This window comes from Muscardinus avellanarius (genome assembly GCF_963383645.1).
Source record: "Muscardinus avellanarius genome assembly, chromosome: 14".
NCBI classification, from domain to species: Eukaryota; Metazoa; Chordata; class Mammalia; order Rodentia; family Gliridae; genus Muscardinus; species Muscardinus avellanarius.
In genome coordinates this window covers 85,479,422-85,492,520 of record NC_137800.1, presented here as the reverse complement: position 1 = coordinate 85,492,520, position 13,099 = coordinate 85,479,422, and the positions used below count along the sequence as shown (strand labels likewise).

The 13,099-nt window shown below is 39.0% G+C and overlaps 1 protein-coding gene across 2 annotated transcripts in view; it reads right to left on the bottom strand.

Annotated features, from left to right (window-relative positions):
- Positions 1-13,099, bottom strand: part of EXOC2 (exocyst complex component 2) — a gene marked incomplete at both ends in the record, with an annotated part of 142,019 nt that overhangs the window by 108,692 nt on the left and 20,228 nt on the right. For both annotated transcript variants that reach the window (XM_080710817.1, XM_080710816.1), the window contains 2 exons: positions 3,058-3,138; positions 12,823-12,947. In XM_080710817.1, coding sequence (XP_080566943.1) covers positions 3,058-3,138; positions 12,823-12,947 — 206 coding nt within the window. The remainder of the gene's footprint in view (positions 1-3,057; positions 3,139-12,822; positions 12,948-13,099) is intronic.

The following is a 13,099-nucleotide window of genomic DNA, read 5'->3' as shown; positions in this document are numbered from 1 at the left end:
TATATTAACATTCATCACTGGCTTGAAATCAAGATGAAATTAGTAAATTAAGGGAAACAAGAGAAATATGTCAATAACAAACAAAAACCAATTTTAATAAAATGAATCAAGACTGATGAATTTTGAAAAAAAAAAATTGGCAGAGTTCCTTGTTATCCCTTAGAAACTTAAAGGGAGTAAAACTGCCTAAATTAAAAAGATAAACACTCTCACTTTAAATAAGGAGAGAAAACTCCATTGCAAATAACATATTCCTATATTGAGATAAAAGCATCAGTAATTAAGCAAACCAAATTATACTTACACACATTTATTCTTTAAAAAAAAAAAACTTAAATGTTCAATAGTCCCCCCTGGTGATTTTTCTTGCTGTCGGCTCTGTGTTTCGCCAGCTCTACAGCGCGGGCCCTGGAGGTCCAGGACGGGCCCGTCACGGCAGAGCACGCTCTTGCAACACTCGCGTCACCTCCCTTCCGGCTTCCCTCCCAGGCTGTCTCCGCCAAAGTTAAATAAACGTTTGTCACGCTGACCTGAACTAGCAAAACCTCCCCTCAGATAGCGAACATCCACCTCATGTTGATTAAAAATGTTTCTACAAAGAGGGCTCTAAGAAAAAATTTTACATTCAAAAGTCCTGAGGGTCTTATAGGGAAGTAACCATTTATGTTGGCAAGCTTGACTTTATCCAAAAAGAGTCAGGTTCAGTAGGGAGTTAATATGACAGATTTCTAGAAAAAGTTAATGGTTAGAAAAGAAAATAAGTAAAACCATTTCCCTTACGATCTTCAATACTATAATTCCCAAGGAAGGTTTCCTAAACTATAGTTTAAGAGAAAAAAATTGTCATCACATGATGCTAAGCGTAACAGACGAAAGGAACCTTAGTATATTCCGAACACTAACCAGTATCTCCTTTACTGATCTAATGGTATATATACTCAGCTATTCTTACAAGTCACCTTCTAAAAGTTACTGAAATCACCTCAGATTTTTTTTTGTATAGATATCATAGTTTGATGACAAATTCTATGTTGCAAGTAACATTCCTCAGTAGAAAATATCCTTCTAAAACCTTAAAATGTCTGACTCTGCCAATTTAAAAAGAGCTCCAGTAACTATTTGTTCAGGTAAATTAATAATATATTCTTTTTTGCGGTACTGGGGATGGAATCCAGGGGTATTCTATCTCTGAGCTTACACCACCAGCCCTATTTTTTTTTTTTTAATTCTTTATTTTGAAACAAGGTGTCACTGAGTTGCAAAGGGCCTCACTAAGTAGGCGAGACTGTCCACAAACCGCGATCCTCCGGTCTTAGCCTCCCAAATGCTGGGATTACAAGTGTGCAACACCACACCCTGGCATATATTTATTTTTAACAAAATTAGTAACTCGGTTCTCAGACACGAAAGCAAGACAAAAATCTCAAGGCAAATAATAATAATAATAATAATAATAGCAAAAGTGATCAGAGGAAAAAATTTTAAAATGCTACAAAATTTTTAAAAATTAGAATGAAATCCAAGTTTTGTACTTCTACAATTAAGGCGAAAGCGCTCCCTCCTAAGCAGAACCTAGGGAGAGAATGGGACACAGGAGGAACTCCAGACAGAAGAAGAGAAACCTCAGTCCCAAGGGAGGGACCTACCCGAGAGAGAGGAGATGGAGGAGGAAGACTGGAAGGGGAAACACCTCAATGGACATGACGTACGTACACACATGTCAACACCAATCACTCCGTTGAGCACGGCAAGGTGGGAGGGAGTGGAGTGGGAACTAGTGGAGAACGCAAAAAATACTGTGTGTGCGCCACTACCACCCTGAACTCATCAAGATGTATGATTACAATGCACCGATTTTAAAAATAATTTTACAACCAAGGAAAGCCCACTCCAAATTGAAGCTGCTACCACTGATGCTTCAATCTCGCCCTATCCCTCCATCCTGGGAACTGGACTCAGGAACACTTTACTGCTGAGTTATAGCCCAGCCCTTTTAATTTTTTACTTTGAGATGGGTCTTGATAATTTGCCGACGCTAGCCCCCAACTTTTGATCTCCCTGCCTTCACTGGAATTACAGGCATGCGCCACTGCACCCAGCTAAAGCTTCTTTCTAGCAAATACTTTCTTAGTTCCCCAGGTTTATGAACAGATGCTTACATAAAGGATCAGAAAGTTCTGCTCATGGTACTAAATTAAGCCAGAAATACAAAACTAGCTTCATGGCACAGTACTGCATTCACAGGATCTTTAAAGAGCTAAGGTGAGGCCTTCCCATCTTTCTTCTTAACCTTGCTTTATGAGGAAATCATATCCTATATGACATGACATTTTACAACAAGAACATTCCTGTGGCATCGCTATGCCTATCAAATGTTCACGACATGTATAAAACAGGAAAACTTACTCTTAAGATACTCATATTGTAGTAAGGACTAATTTAGCAGTGAGTTTATTGGAAATCAGTAGGATGAGTACCTAGGACCCAAGATGTCAGAAAAAGGAAAAAAGAGGGGCGATGGGAGATGGGACCCAAAACTTTGCATGCATCGTTTTCTCCTGGGCCTACAATTTTTACACAATGTCTCAGAATTGACACACTCAGACAGCTGCCCCTGAATTCTTTTTGGAAAATTGCAAGCATCTGTCATTCTAGTAGCTGAGGTTACCTGCATTAAACGCCAGTGGACATCTGAAGTTTGCTCCTGCAGGGTTTTGGTCAATGACAGTACTAGATATCGATTTCAGGGCTAGAAATTTCTTTCTTTAACGATGCTATTTATATACTAGTCTGTGTTAAGGTAGCAAATTTTATTTCTTAAGAAGTCAAATGGCTTATTTTCAAATTCTAATTTTCCATAAATAAAATGCAAATGGAACCAGCATGCTCATTTTCAATGTTTTTATTCCCCTTTATGTTCATTAAATCAATGCTATTTAGAAAGGATTACTGAAATGAAACTTACTACCACCTTGCCCCGTGAAATAAGGTCCAAGAACTATACTGAAGCTTGTTATAAAGTCCATAAATAGTTTGGGGTGGTAGAACAAAACTTACTGTTCAAAACACTCTCCAGTTTCTGCGTCATGGATCCTTCTACTTTTTCCGTTCCGTCTGCTTCTAGTTTTTGATGGATGGCTGGGAAAGAAAAAAAAAAATGTAGTTAGAGTGCTGGCCATTATTAATAGGTGGGAAATACATTATATCAAAATGACATTTTTTAAATGGCTTTTTAAAATGGTCATTGCAGCTTTTACTGCTGGAAAGGAGCAAAAAAATGCTCAGCAGATGCCACCTAAGCGATCCACAGCTTAATGTTATTAGAACAGTACATGATACATGCAATCAATCACGTGACCTTCAAAACTGAGTGATGAAAGCTGCTGAATAAAAGAGAAAGGGGTAAAAGGAAAGTGAGATTATAGGCATCACACATCTTATTCCTAAGGCCTTTGACATTCGATCACAGCAACGTCATTCTGACCACTCAGCTTCATCATTTGCAAAACAGAAATCCTACTATTTGTAGTCTGAAAACCTCAAAAAAATTTAATCTAATCACTGGGCTATAATGGAACAAACAAACAAAAAAGGAATATATATGTGTATATATAATATTCTAATCACCATAAATCATTTCCTGAAGATTCCCAGAGGTATCTAGCAACATCTACCAAATACGCCAACTCTGGATGTATAAATCACATGGGAGCTTTTTTGCTTGTATTGATTAGGTCTCTCTGATTCCAATAAAGATTATTAGAGAACTTGAAGGGGGTCAGGGGTCTTCGGGACCAATGGAGGGGGGTCGGCGCAGGAAAGACCCAAGGCCAGCCATCGGAGATAAGCAAGCAAGCAAGCAAAAGCTTTATTAAGACAGCCCAGCTCCCTTTTATTATCAGGCAGCTGGGAGGAGGGGGCTTCCGCTCACAGCGGAAGATCGCACAGAGTATGGGGCATTTACTGACTGGATGGTTCATACCCCAGGGGGTGTGTTATCAGGGGACTGGTTGTTGGGCATCCCGTGGCCCCTTTGGCTGGCTATGAGGTATCCAGCACAATCCGGAAGGGAAGCCGGAGAGGCGCCATCTTTGGCATGACTGGGCTGCTTATCCTAACAGAACTGTTTGTAAAATATGTATATTTAATTTAAGTAGTTTTTAAATTTATTTTATTTGTGCATTGCAATTATATATCATGGTTGATATATTATAGATTGCGGGTTCAAGGTCAGTGCACATTAACTTAGCAAGACCCTGTTCCAAAACAAAAATAATACATAATATCTGAGACTATAATGTACCAAAAAGTATTAAAACGAATAATAAAAATAAAATAAGGCTGGGGGTACATCACAGAGTTGTAGAAGGCTCCTGGGTTCAATCTCTAGTAACACAAGAAAAAAAAAACTATTAACTATTAAAGAGAGGAAGTTTTATTCGTTTTGTTTTGGTTTTGGTTTTTGTGGTACTGGGGGTAGAACCCGAAGGCTTTCTACCTCCAGGCTATACTCCCAGACCTATTTTATACTTTGTTTAGAAACAGGGTCTCACTACGTTGCTGAGAGCCTCACTAAGTAGCTGAGGCTGGCTTCGAACCTGCGCGATCCTCCTGTCTCAGCCTCCCAAGCCCTGGGATTACAAGCGTGCGCCACCACGCCCAACTAAAGAGAGGAAGTTTTAAACAGAGAGAATCAGGCTTATGTGGGTGAAAAACTATGAAAAATTATAAAACAAAATGAACAAATATAAATTTATATTCAAAATTATGACATAATAAAGTAATAATAGCACAGCAAACATTAAGCTGTGACGATATGCTATGCTCTGTAAACTTCTTGTATACATTTATCATCTTGTAAGAAGACATATAATTTGCTCTGGTGAAAACCCAAACACAAGATGTTACCTCCATAGCTTTTCACGGCTGGTGCCCTCAAATGAACAGCACGCTTACATATTAGTTATTCTCCAACATTCAAATCGTGAGCTAGACCTCTTTCTTACAAGGAACTTGGAGATTCTGCTTTTATCTACCAGTCACAGGTAGCAGACTTATGCTTTTAAAAATAAAATAAAATAAAATAAAATAAAATAAAATAAAAGCAAATACATAAACCCGTCTGTCTCTGCTGGTTTGTGTGTCCATGTTGCATTTCTTTCATGAGACCTCAACTCATTTTCAATTTCTCTCAACTCATTGAGAAAATTCTCAGCCGAATCCAGTGCTCAGGCACTCTACAAACACATTCTGGACACCTTATAACATCTATTTCTCTGCTCTTTTTCATTTTTTTTTTTTTACCCCATTCTTGTTCTCTTTAAAGCCTTTTTCTTGTAAAGCCACTTCAAGTTTTGTTTGAAATTCTAAAATGAAAAGACTGCTCCTCTGTTGAAGAAACCCATTTGTAGCAAAAGAAATACATTTGGAAAAAGTCAGTCATTGCACTTTAAATAGTCTTGGTTGATCATGGGTAAAGAGAAAATAATTTCTTTACTACGTCAAGTTTAGATGATGTGGTGACGGTGACACAGAATGTTGCCATATATCGAAGCTGAAATTTAAGTTCGACTTACAAAGTTGAATGGAAAACAACTTCCTTCTCTATCTTTGAGAGAAGGAGATAAACTATGCTCAAGTATTAAATAGCTAAATTAGAAAGACTTCCAAGCTTTATGTAAGCAAATCTGTTCACACCACTTAAATGCTGTAATTTCCTGACAATCTTGGTTGCTCAAGAACCCTTGGCCCAGGGTGCAGTTTTACCGAGCAGGCTCCACGTGTGGTTGGTGCTGGGCAAAAAGACGTTACATCTTATCCCTGTCTTCAATATTATTTTCGAAGTCAAAATTAGCATTAAAGGAAATCATGTGGCCACATTTTCTGATGCTGACATAACCCACTGCATATCAGCAGGTCAAGATGAGGTGACCCTGGTCCTCCGGCTCAGATTTCAGCCCTTTCTGCTGACAGAGAAACTTCCTCCTAGCCATCTCTACCACAGCAGAGCCAGTGTCAAGCTGTCGGCCAAGCATGAGGACCCTGAGACACCAGGATCTGATAAAGGCAATCCTATTTTCCAGAAAATTAAACCAAATAACCCAGTGTCTGGTTCACTTGACCTTTTATTTTCTCTGAAAACATTTTTAAATAGAATAACTCAATAAGCAAGTTGGTACATGATCACAGGGTTGTTATTGTTTTTATCTACTAAAACTTAAATATGTGAAAGAGTTGAACATCTTAAGTTTATATTTGGGAAACAAAAATGGTATTTAGAACAGTGCTATTTGGAGAAAAAAGCAGTTATACAAAATTGCCTAGTGATTCCCTGGAAGTTGATCATATTATTTCACTTGAATAAAAAATGTGGATATCGAACTTGGAATTCCAATTTAAAAAAATCAAAATATCTGTTCATGAGCTGGGCATGGTGGTGCACTCTTGTAATCCCAGTACTTAGGAGGCTGAGACAAGAAGATGGCAGGTTCAAAGCCAGCCTCGGGTACTGGTGAGGCCCTCAACAACTTAGTGAATTTCAAAATAAAGAATAAAATAGGATGAGGGTGTAGGCATAGCATGGAGGTGGAATGCCAGAGTTCAACCCCAAGTCACTCACACACACACACACACACACACACTTTTTATATAAAAGCTCTTCTTGAAAGAGGCATAAAGGAATGATCAGGTGTCCTGCACCTGCACTATATGTTAATGTTCTCCTATGTATTTAAGCCATATCAGAGAACGACAAACTATTTCTAAGAATGACTGGACAGCAAATATTTTGTACAGTCACTATCACAGATTCATCATATTTTTTAAGCAACCTTTGAAAAATATAGCCATGCTCAGCTCCTGGCCTGTATAAAGATAGGTGTGGCCTAATACAGCTAGCATACTAGCCTGAGGGTTATGACTTCCTAAACAGAAAATGGAAAAAAGGTTAAATGGTATTCCTTATCAACTTAAATTGATAAATTTATAACATTTAGTTCCTTCATTTTTGGCTTAGAAAGTGATTTTTTATGACAAACAAGAATTGTAAATTAAAAAACTAAAAATAATATGCCATACCAATTTTTTTTAATGGGGAAAATAAAAACATTCATTGTAGCTTTTAAAACAAAAGATTTATTTATTTATTTATTTATTTATTTATTTATTTATTTATTTATTTATTTTTGATGGTACTGGGGTTCCTGGAAGCCCTTCTATCTCCGGGCTACATTCCCAGACCTATTTTTACATTTTTATTTGGAAACAGGGTCTCCTAAGCCAGCGTGCAGCTGGCTTCGAACCTGCGCGATCCTCCTGTCTCTGCCTCCCAAGCGCGGGGATTACAAGCGTGCGCAACCACGCCCGGCTAAAACAAAAGTTTTTAAAATATATTTGTAAAATATAATGTTGACGATGAAAACGTACCTCGTGGAACCTAAATCTCTAAGCAGTCAGTGACTTAGATTCAGGACATAGAAAGCAAACATTTAGAAAAATGAGACAAAAACTAAGCAAATCAACAATCTTAATATAAAAAAAAGAAAAGCTTTCAAAAATTGGAGATATGGGTCTATAGACTTCAAAGGCTATCAAGTGTAGGTAAGATGATTGAGAAGCAGATCTATGTTCCAGTATACTCTCTACATCTGAAGAGATGTCTGTCTGTCTGTCTCTCTCTCTCCCTCCCTCTCTCCTTCTCCCTCTCTATTCTTTTTAAATTAAAAGCAAAACCAGTTTACCTTCTAAGCATTTAAGTAGAAATAAAGACAAATAATTTATCTATATATAAAAGAATTAATCTGGCTCAGACTTTCTTCTGTACAAAATACTACGAGGCACCAGATCAATGTCTTCAGAAAATACTTCTCTCGCAGCCCAGTGGTTGTTTATATACAAAGTCAGGAGACATTTCTAGACATTTAAGAATTCAAAAGATACAGCACTGCTCAAAATTAAAAAAAAAAAAAACTTTTAAGAAAGAGTAAATATAAAGGCATTGAAGACAAGCACTAAACCCAATTAAATGTTTAGTGAATTTCATATAACTGTGGTGAAATTAAACGCAAAAGACATAAACCTAAGTCATACTGAAATATAAAAAACCTACAATAAGTTGTGTAACTTCAAATCAATTTAAAATCAGAAACAAAAACCACAGAAAATAAATATGTGCTAAACTGTTGTTACATACAACAGAAGTCAAAAGATAATCTATAAAAGAATTTTAAAACATTTCTCCCTCCTTAGCAGCTGCCCTAATATTTAATCCCACCAACAATGTATAAGGAGGTCAGCGTTGAGGTTCTTCACAATATTGGGAAGGAAACCACCGTAGAATCCAGGTGTATCGCTCCTGGTGTCTCCATAGAAACTCAGGTCAGAATATCATACTGAAATATGCACATTGATGCTTATAGCAGCATAATTCACAATACTGAATTATGAAACCAACCTAGGTGTCCACGGACAGATGAATGGATCTCAAATCTGTGCTATATACACACAGTGGAATTGTTACTAGGACATACAAAAGAATAAAATTATATGATCTATATAGGAAAATGGATGGAACTGGAGAATATTATGCTAAGTCAGATTATCCAGTCTAAGAAAGTAAAGGGTCATAGGCCGGGCGTGGTGGCACACACTTGTAATCCCCGTGCTTGGGAGGCGGAGACAGGAGGATCACGCAGGTTCGAAGCCAGTGCTCTGGCTTAAGAGACCCTGTTTCCAAATAAAAAAGTATAAAAAATAGGTCTGGGAGTGTAGCCCGGAGATAGAAGGACTTCCAGGAACCCCAGTACCACCAAAAAAAGAAAAAAGAAAAAAAGAAAAAGAAAGTAAAGGGACACAGGTTTGCTTTCTCTCACATGTGGAAGCTAGAGAAATGGGAAAGCAGAAAGGATTCCAGATAAAGGAGGAAAAAACCCCAAGAGTGCGATGGAGGGAGTCAAGGGGAAGTAAGTGCAGAAGAAAGGTGACTTGATGGAAAAAACCCAGTTCAAATAATATGCACATATATGGAATTATCAACGCCAGTCTAAGTGGAGGAAGCGAAGTGGATCAGGAGGAAAAGTCACCATGTGCTGTATGTCGGTATGCTCCTATCACGCAAAACCTCATTATGCTATATAATTACAATGCACCAATAAATGTATACTTAAAAAAAAAACTTGCTAGGCATGGTGGCGCACACTTGTAATCCCAGAACATAGGAGGCTGAGACAGGAAAATAGCAGGTTCACAGCCAGCCTCATTTACTTAGTGAGGCTCTCTGTTACTTAATGAGACCCTGTTTCAAAATAAAGAATAAAAAACAGGGCTGGGGTATAGCTTAGAGGTAGAATGCCCTGGGTTCAATCCCTAGGGTATTAAAAAAAATTCCTCCCCCCCCCCCAAAAAAAATCTCCCAAATCCACAAACAATATGGCTTATATAGAAAAGGAATAAAAATAAAGAAAAGCAATAATAGAATATGACCACAGAATAAAAATTTTGATTATGATAAATGTAAATGGCTTAAATTCTTTTACTAAAAGGCAAAGGCGACCTGGGTGGTTCTTGAAAGACTGAGACAGGAGGATCTCAGCAACTTAGCGAGATTCTCAGCAATCAAGCAAGACCCTGTTTCAAAACAAAAAATAAAAAGGGCTCAAGATATAGCTCAGAGATAGGAGGCTCCTAGGTTCAATTTCCAGCACCATGTGGGGTAAGGGGAAAATAAAAGACAAAAGGCTTTCAGAATGGTACTTAAAAAACAAAATTCCTACCACAAGATGCTTACAAGACATAGGCCAAAACCAAAATTTCTGAAAGTTCACAAAGGATTTCATGGATAGGGCTGGGATGCAGCTCAGTCATAGAATCCTTGCCTAGCATGTACAAGGCCCTCCGTTTAATCCCCAGCAGCACACCAAAAAAATTATAAATGTTTACAAAAGGGTATAAAGTATAAACATTACATTATTTTGCAGTTAGGAATTTAGTAATGCTACACACACACACACACACACACACACACACACACACATGCGCGCGCTTTACCCTGGATTCCTGGGAGATAATCTCACAGCTCTTGGAACCTTCTGTCTCGTACAAATGTCTCTGTTAACCTGGGGGCCCTGGTTCACACCACATGGTCTAACAATGTGGTTTATGGTAAGGGTGCTGGGTCACTCAGTATCACCTCAACCTCTCAAGAGGCTGGAGACCAAGATCAGTCATGAAGGCCAGTGACCAACTGTCGTAGCATCTTTTGCTGCTATAACCAAATTATCCGGCAAGCACAATTTAGAGGAAGAAAGGTTTCTTGGCTTACAGTTTCAGATGTCAAGTGGTCCATGGATGCCTGGCTCTGAGGCAGAAACCACAGAAGGAGGGCACAGGCTGCCCTTGGTTATGGTGGCTGGAGGTAGAGAAAGAGAGGGGAGAGAGAGGGCTCCAGGGACATATTTAGTCCCCAAGACCACACCCCCAGTGACCTGCCTCCTTCAGGATGCTGGTCCTACCTCCACACCTTCCTGAATCGAGGATTAAGTTCTCATCACAGCTGCTTTCCCACATCTAAACCATAACGTCATATCTGTGAGATGAAGAGCCAAAAAGACTGAAGAGTTGCTGGGCGTTATCTTTGGTGAATTTTAAGATGCCACTGTTATTGCTAGGGCAATACCAATTTATTAAATGAGATACATAAATTTAATGTATGCGTGTGCGTGTGCACACACACACACAAGAAAAAAAAAACTTCTCAAAATATGCCAAGAATGAAATCATTTATAAAATAAAAGCCATAAAGAAACATGCATGTGCATGCACAGGGTCTGAGGGTAGAGAAAAAACGAGTCAAATGTGCATTTTTGCTAAGTGAAATAATTTACTACAATTATTTTTAGAAATGACTTGTATAGCCACTAAGCACATAAATAACCATAATTTACTTGACAACATGAAACTGTTCACATGTGCTTAGGTCTCTCTTACTGATGTAATGAGAGTAACTATTGACAACTTAGGAAGAAATCAAGAGAAAGCGAAGCACAACGTCGAAAAACACAGAGCGTTTACCCCAGGAGGGCAGCTGGTCGCTCTGTTCACTGCAGGGTATTCACATTTTACCCCTTCAAAATCCTACCCTCTGCCTGGAAGGAAAGGCTGCGTCAGACAGATATCTTTTGAGGAGGGAGTTTTTTGATGTTTGTTTGTTTGTTTGTTGTGGTGCTGGGGACTGAAACCAGGAACTGTCTGCCACTGGGCTAAATCCCTATCCCTTTTTTAATGTATTTTGCGACAGGGTCATAAGAACTTGCCCAGCTGGCTTTGAACTTGTGATCCTCCTGCCTTAGCTAGAGTACAGGTGAACACCACTGCACCTGGCTTGGGAAAGCAGAGAGCGCAGGGCTAAAAAACAATAAACGATGTCTGTACTTTTAGAATATAAGTTAATTTTATGCTGGGCGTGGTGGGCACGCTTGTAATCCCAGCATTCGGGAGGCTGAGACTGGAGGATCGCGGTTCACGGACAGCCTCAGCTACTCAGTGAGGCCCTCTGCAACTTAGTGAGACCCTGTTTCGAAACAAAGAATAAAAAGTAGGGCAGGGGGTGTAGCTCGGAGGTCGAATGCCCCTGACTGCCATCCCCAAACATGAGAAGAAAAAAAAAATATATATATATATATAAAATTTTAAAATGTTGTCTTTCTGATTTGAAGACGGTGCAGTCTCTTAATATACAGTTACATATTCCTTTATCTTTTAAGAGCTAGTTTGCATGGCACGGTGGCACATGCCTATAATCCCAGTGCATGGGAGGCAGAGACAAGAGGATCATAGATTCAAGGCTAGCCTCAGCAACTTAGCGAGGAACTGTTTCAAGGCATTAAGTAAAATAGAGTTTACGATGTAGAATGTAGAGGTAGAATGTACTGAGTTCACTCTCCAGTACCACAAATATTAAGGAAAGAGCTGGTTTAACTTTTATTAAACTACTTTATTTTTCATTAAATAATAACTAAATTTTTACTAACTCAAGGTAGTTAACAAGAACCTACCCAGTATCTTTCACTGAAACATACATTTCTCAGCCGGGCGTGGTGGCGCACGCTTGTAATCCCAGCATTCGGGAAGCTGAGACAGGATCACTGTTTGTGGACAGCCTCAGCTACTTAGTGAGGCCCATTGCAACTCAGTGAGACCTTGTTTCAAAATAAAGAATAAAAAATAGGGCCAGGGGTGTAGCTCGGAGGTAGAATGCCTCTGGTTCCATCTTTAGTACTGGGAAAAACAAAAACAAAAAAACAAAAAAAAAACCCATACATTTCTATTTAATACAATTTCCCTCACACATGAATACGACAGCAGACATGGGTCGCTAACTGAGGGCTGGTGGGGTGATGGCCAAAAAGAATAGTGCCTTATCAGCAGTCCTTTCCACACCAAACATACAATGGGCTGGCCACATTTACAGAATTACGCACACATGTAAGACTCGATGGCTGTAAAAGGATTTTAAGAATTTCAGAATGCTGCCCCTTGGGATTTAATTTCTTATCAGCCCCAAAGACAGAGCATCATGGAGAGGTGAAGGCGTCTCCCGTTTCACACATGTAAGATGGGTCAACAAAGCCTCAGAGACAAATATTTAAAGTACAGGCGTACTTCAAAGAGATTCCAGCCTAGTCTGCAACAAATATTTATGGTACATTTTAGATCTCTACTTTTATAAATACAGACCGAATGTCGCACCCTGTAAACACTCTGCTGGTGCAGTGTCTGGTTTCCATGGTGGAAGCTCCCAGCAGATGGCTCCCAGGATCACCTTACCTGAGAGGGCATCTTGTGCTTCAAAGAATGTACTAAGGCCCCCTTTCACGTAGGCCAGGCTGCCCTCACTCTTCTTGTTGGCCTGCCTCTTGAGGTTGCTGACTGCCATTTTGAGCTGCTCAAAACTGAAATGGAAGAAAGAGACCCAATGTCTGAGATTCTCCTAACGAGCGGAAAAACGAAATAAAGAAGTTGATGCATCAAGTGTAAACTACCAAGAATGCTGAAACTTAATCTTAAGAGGCCTACAGTTTAACACGTAACTACATGGAAACAA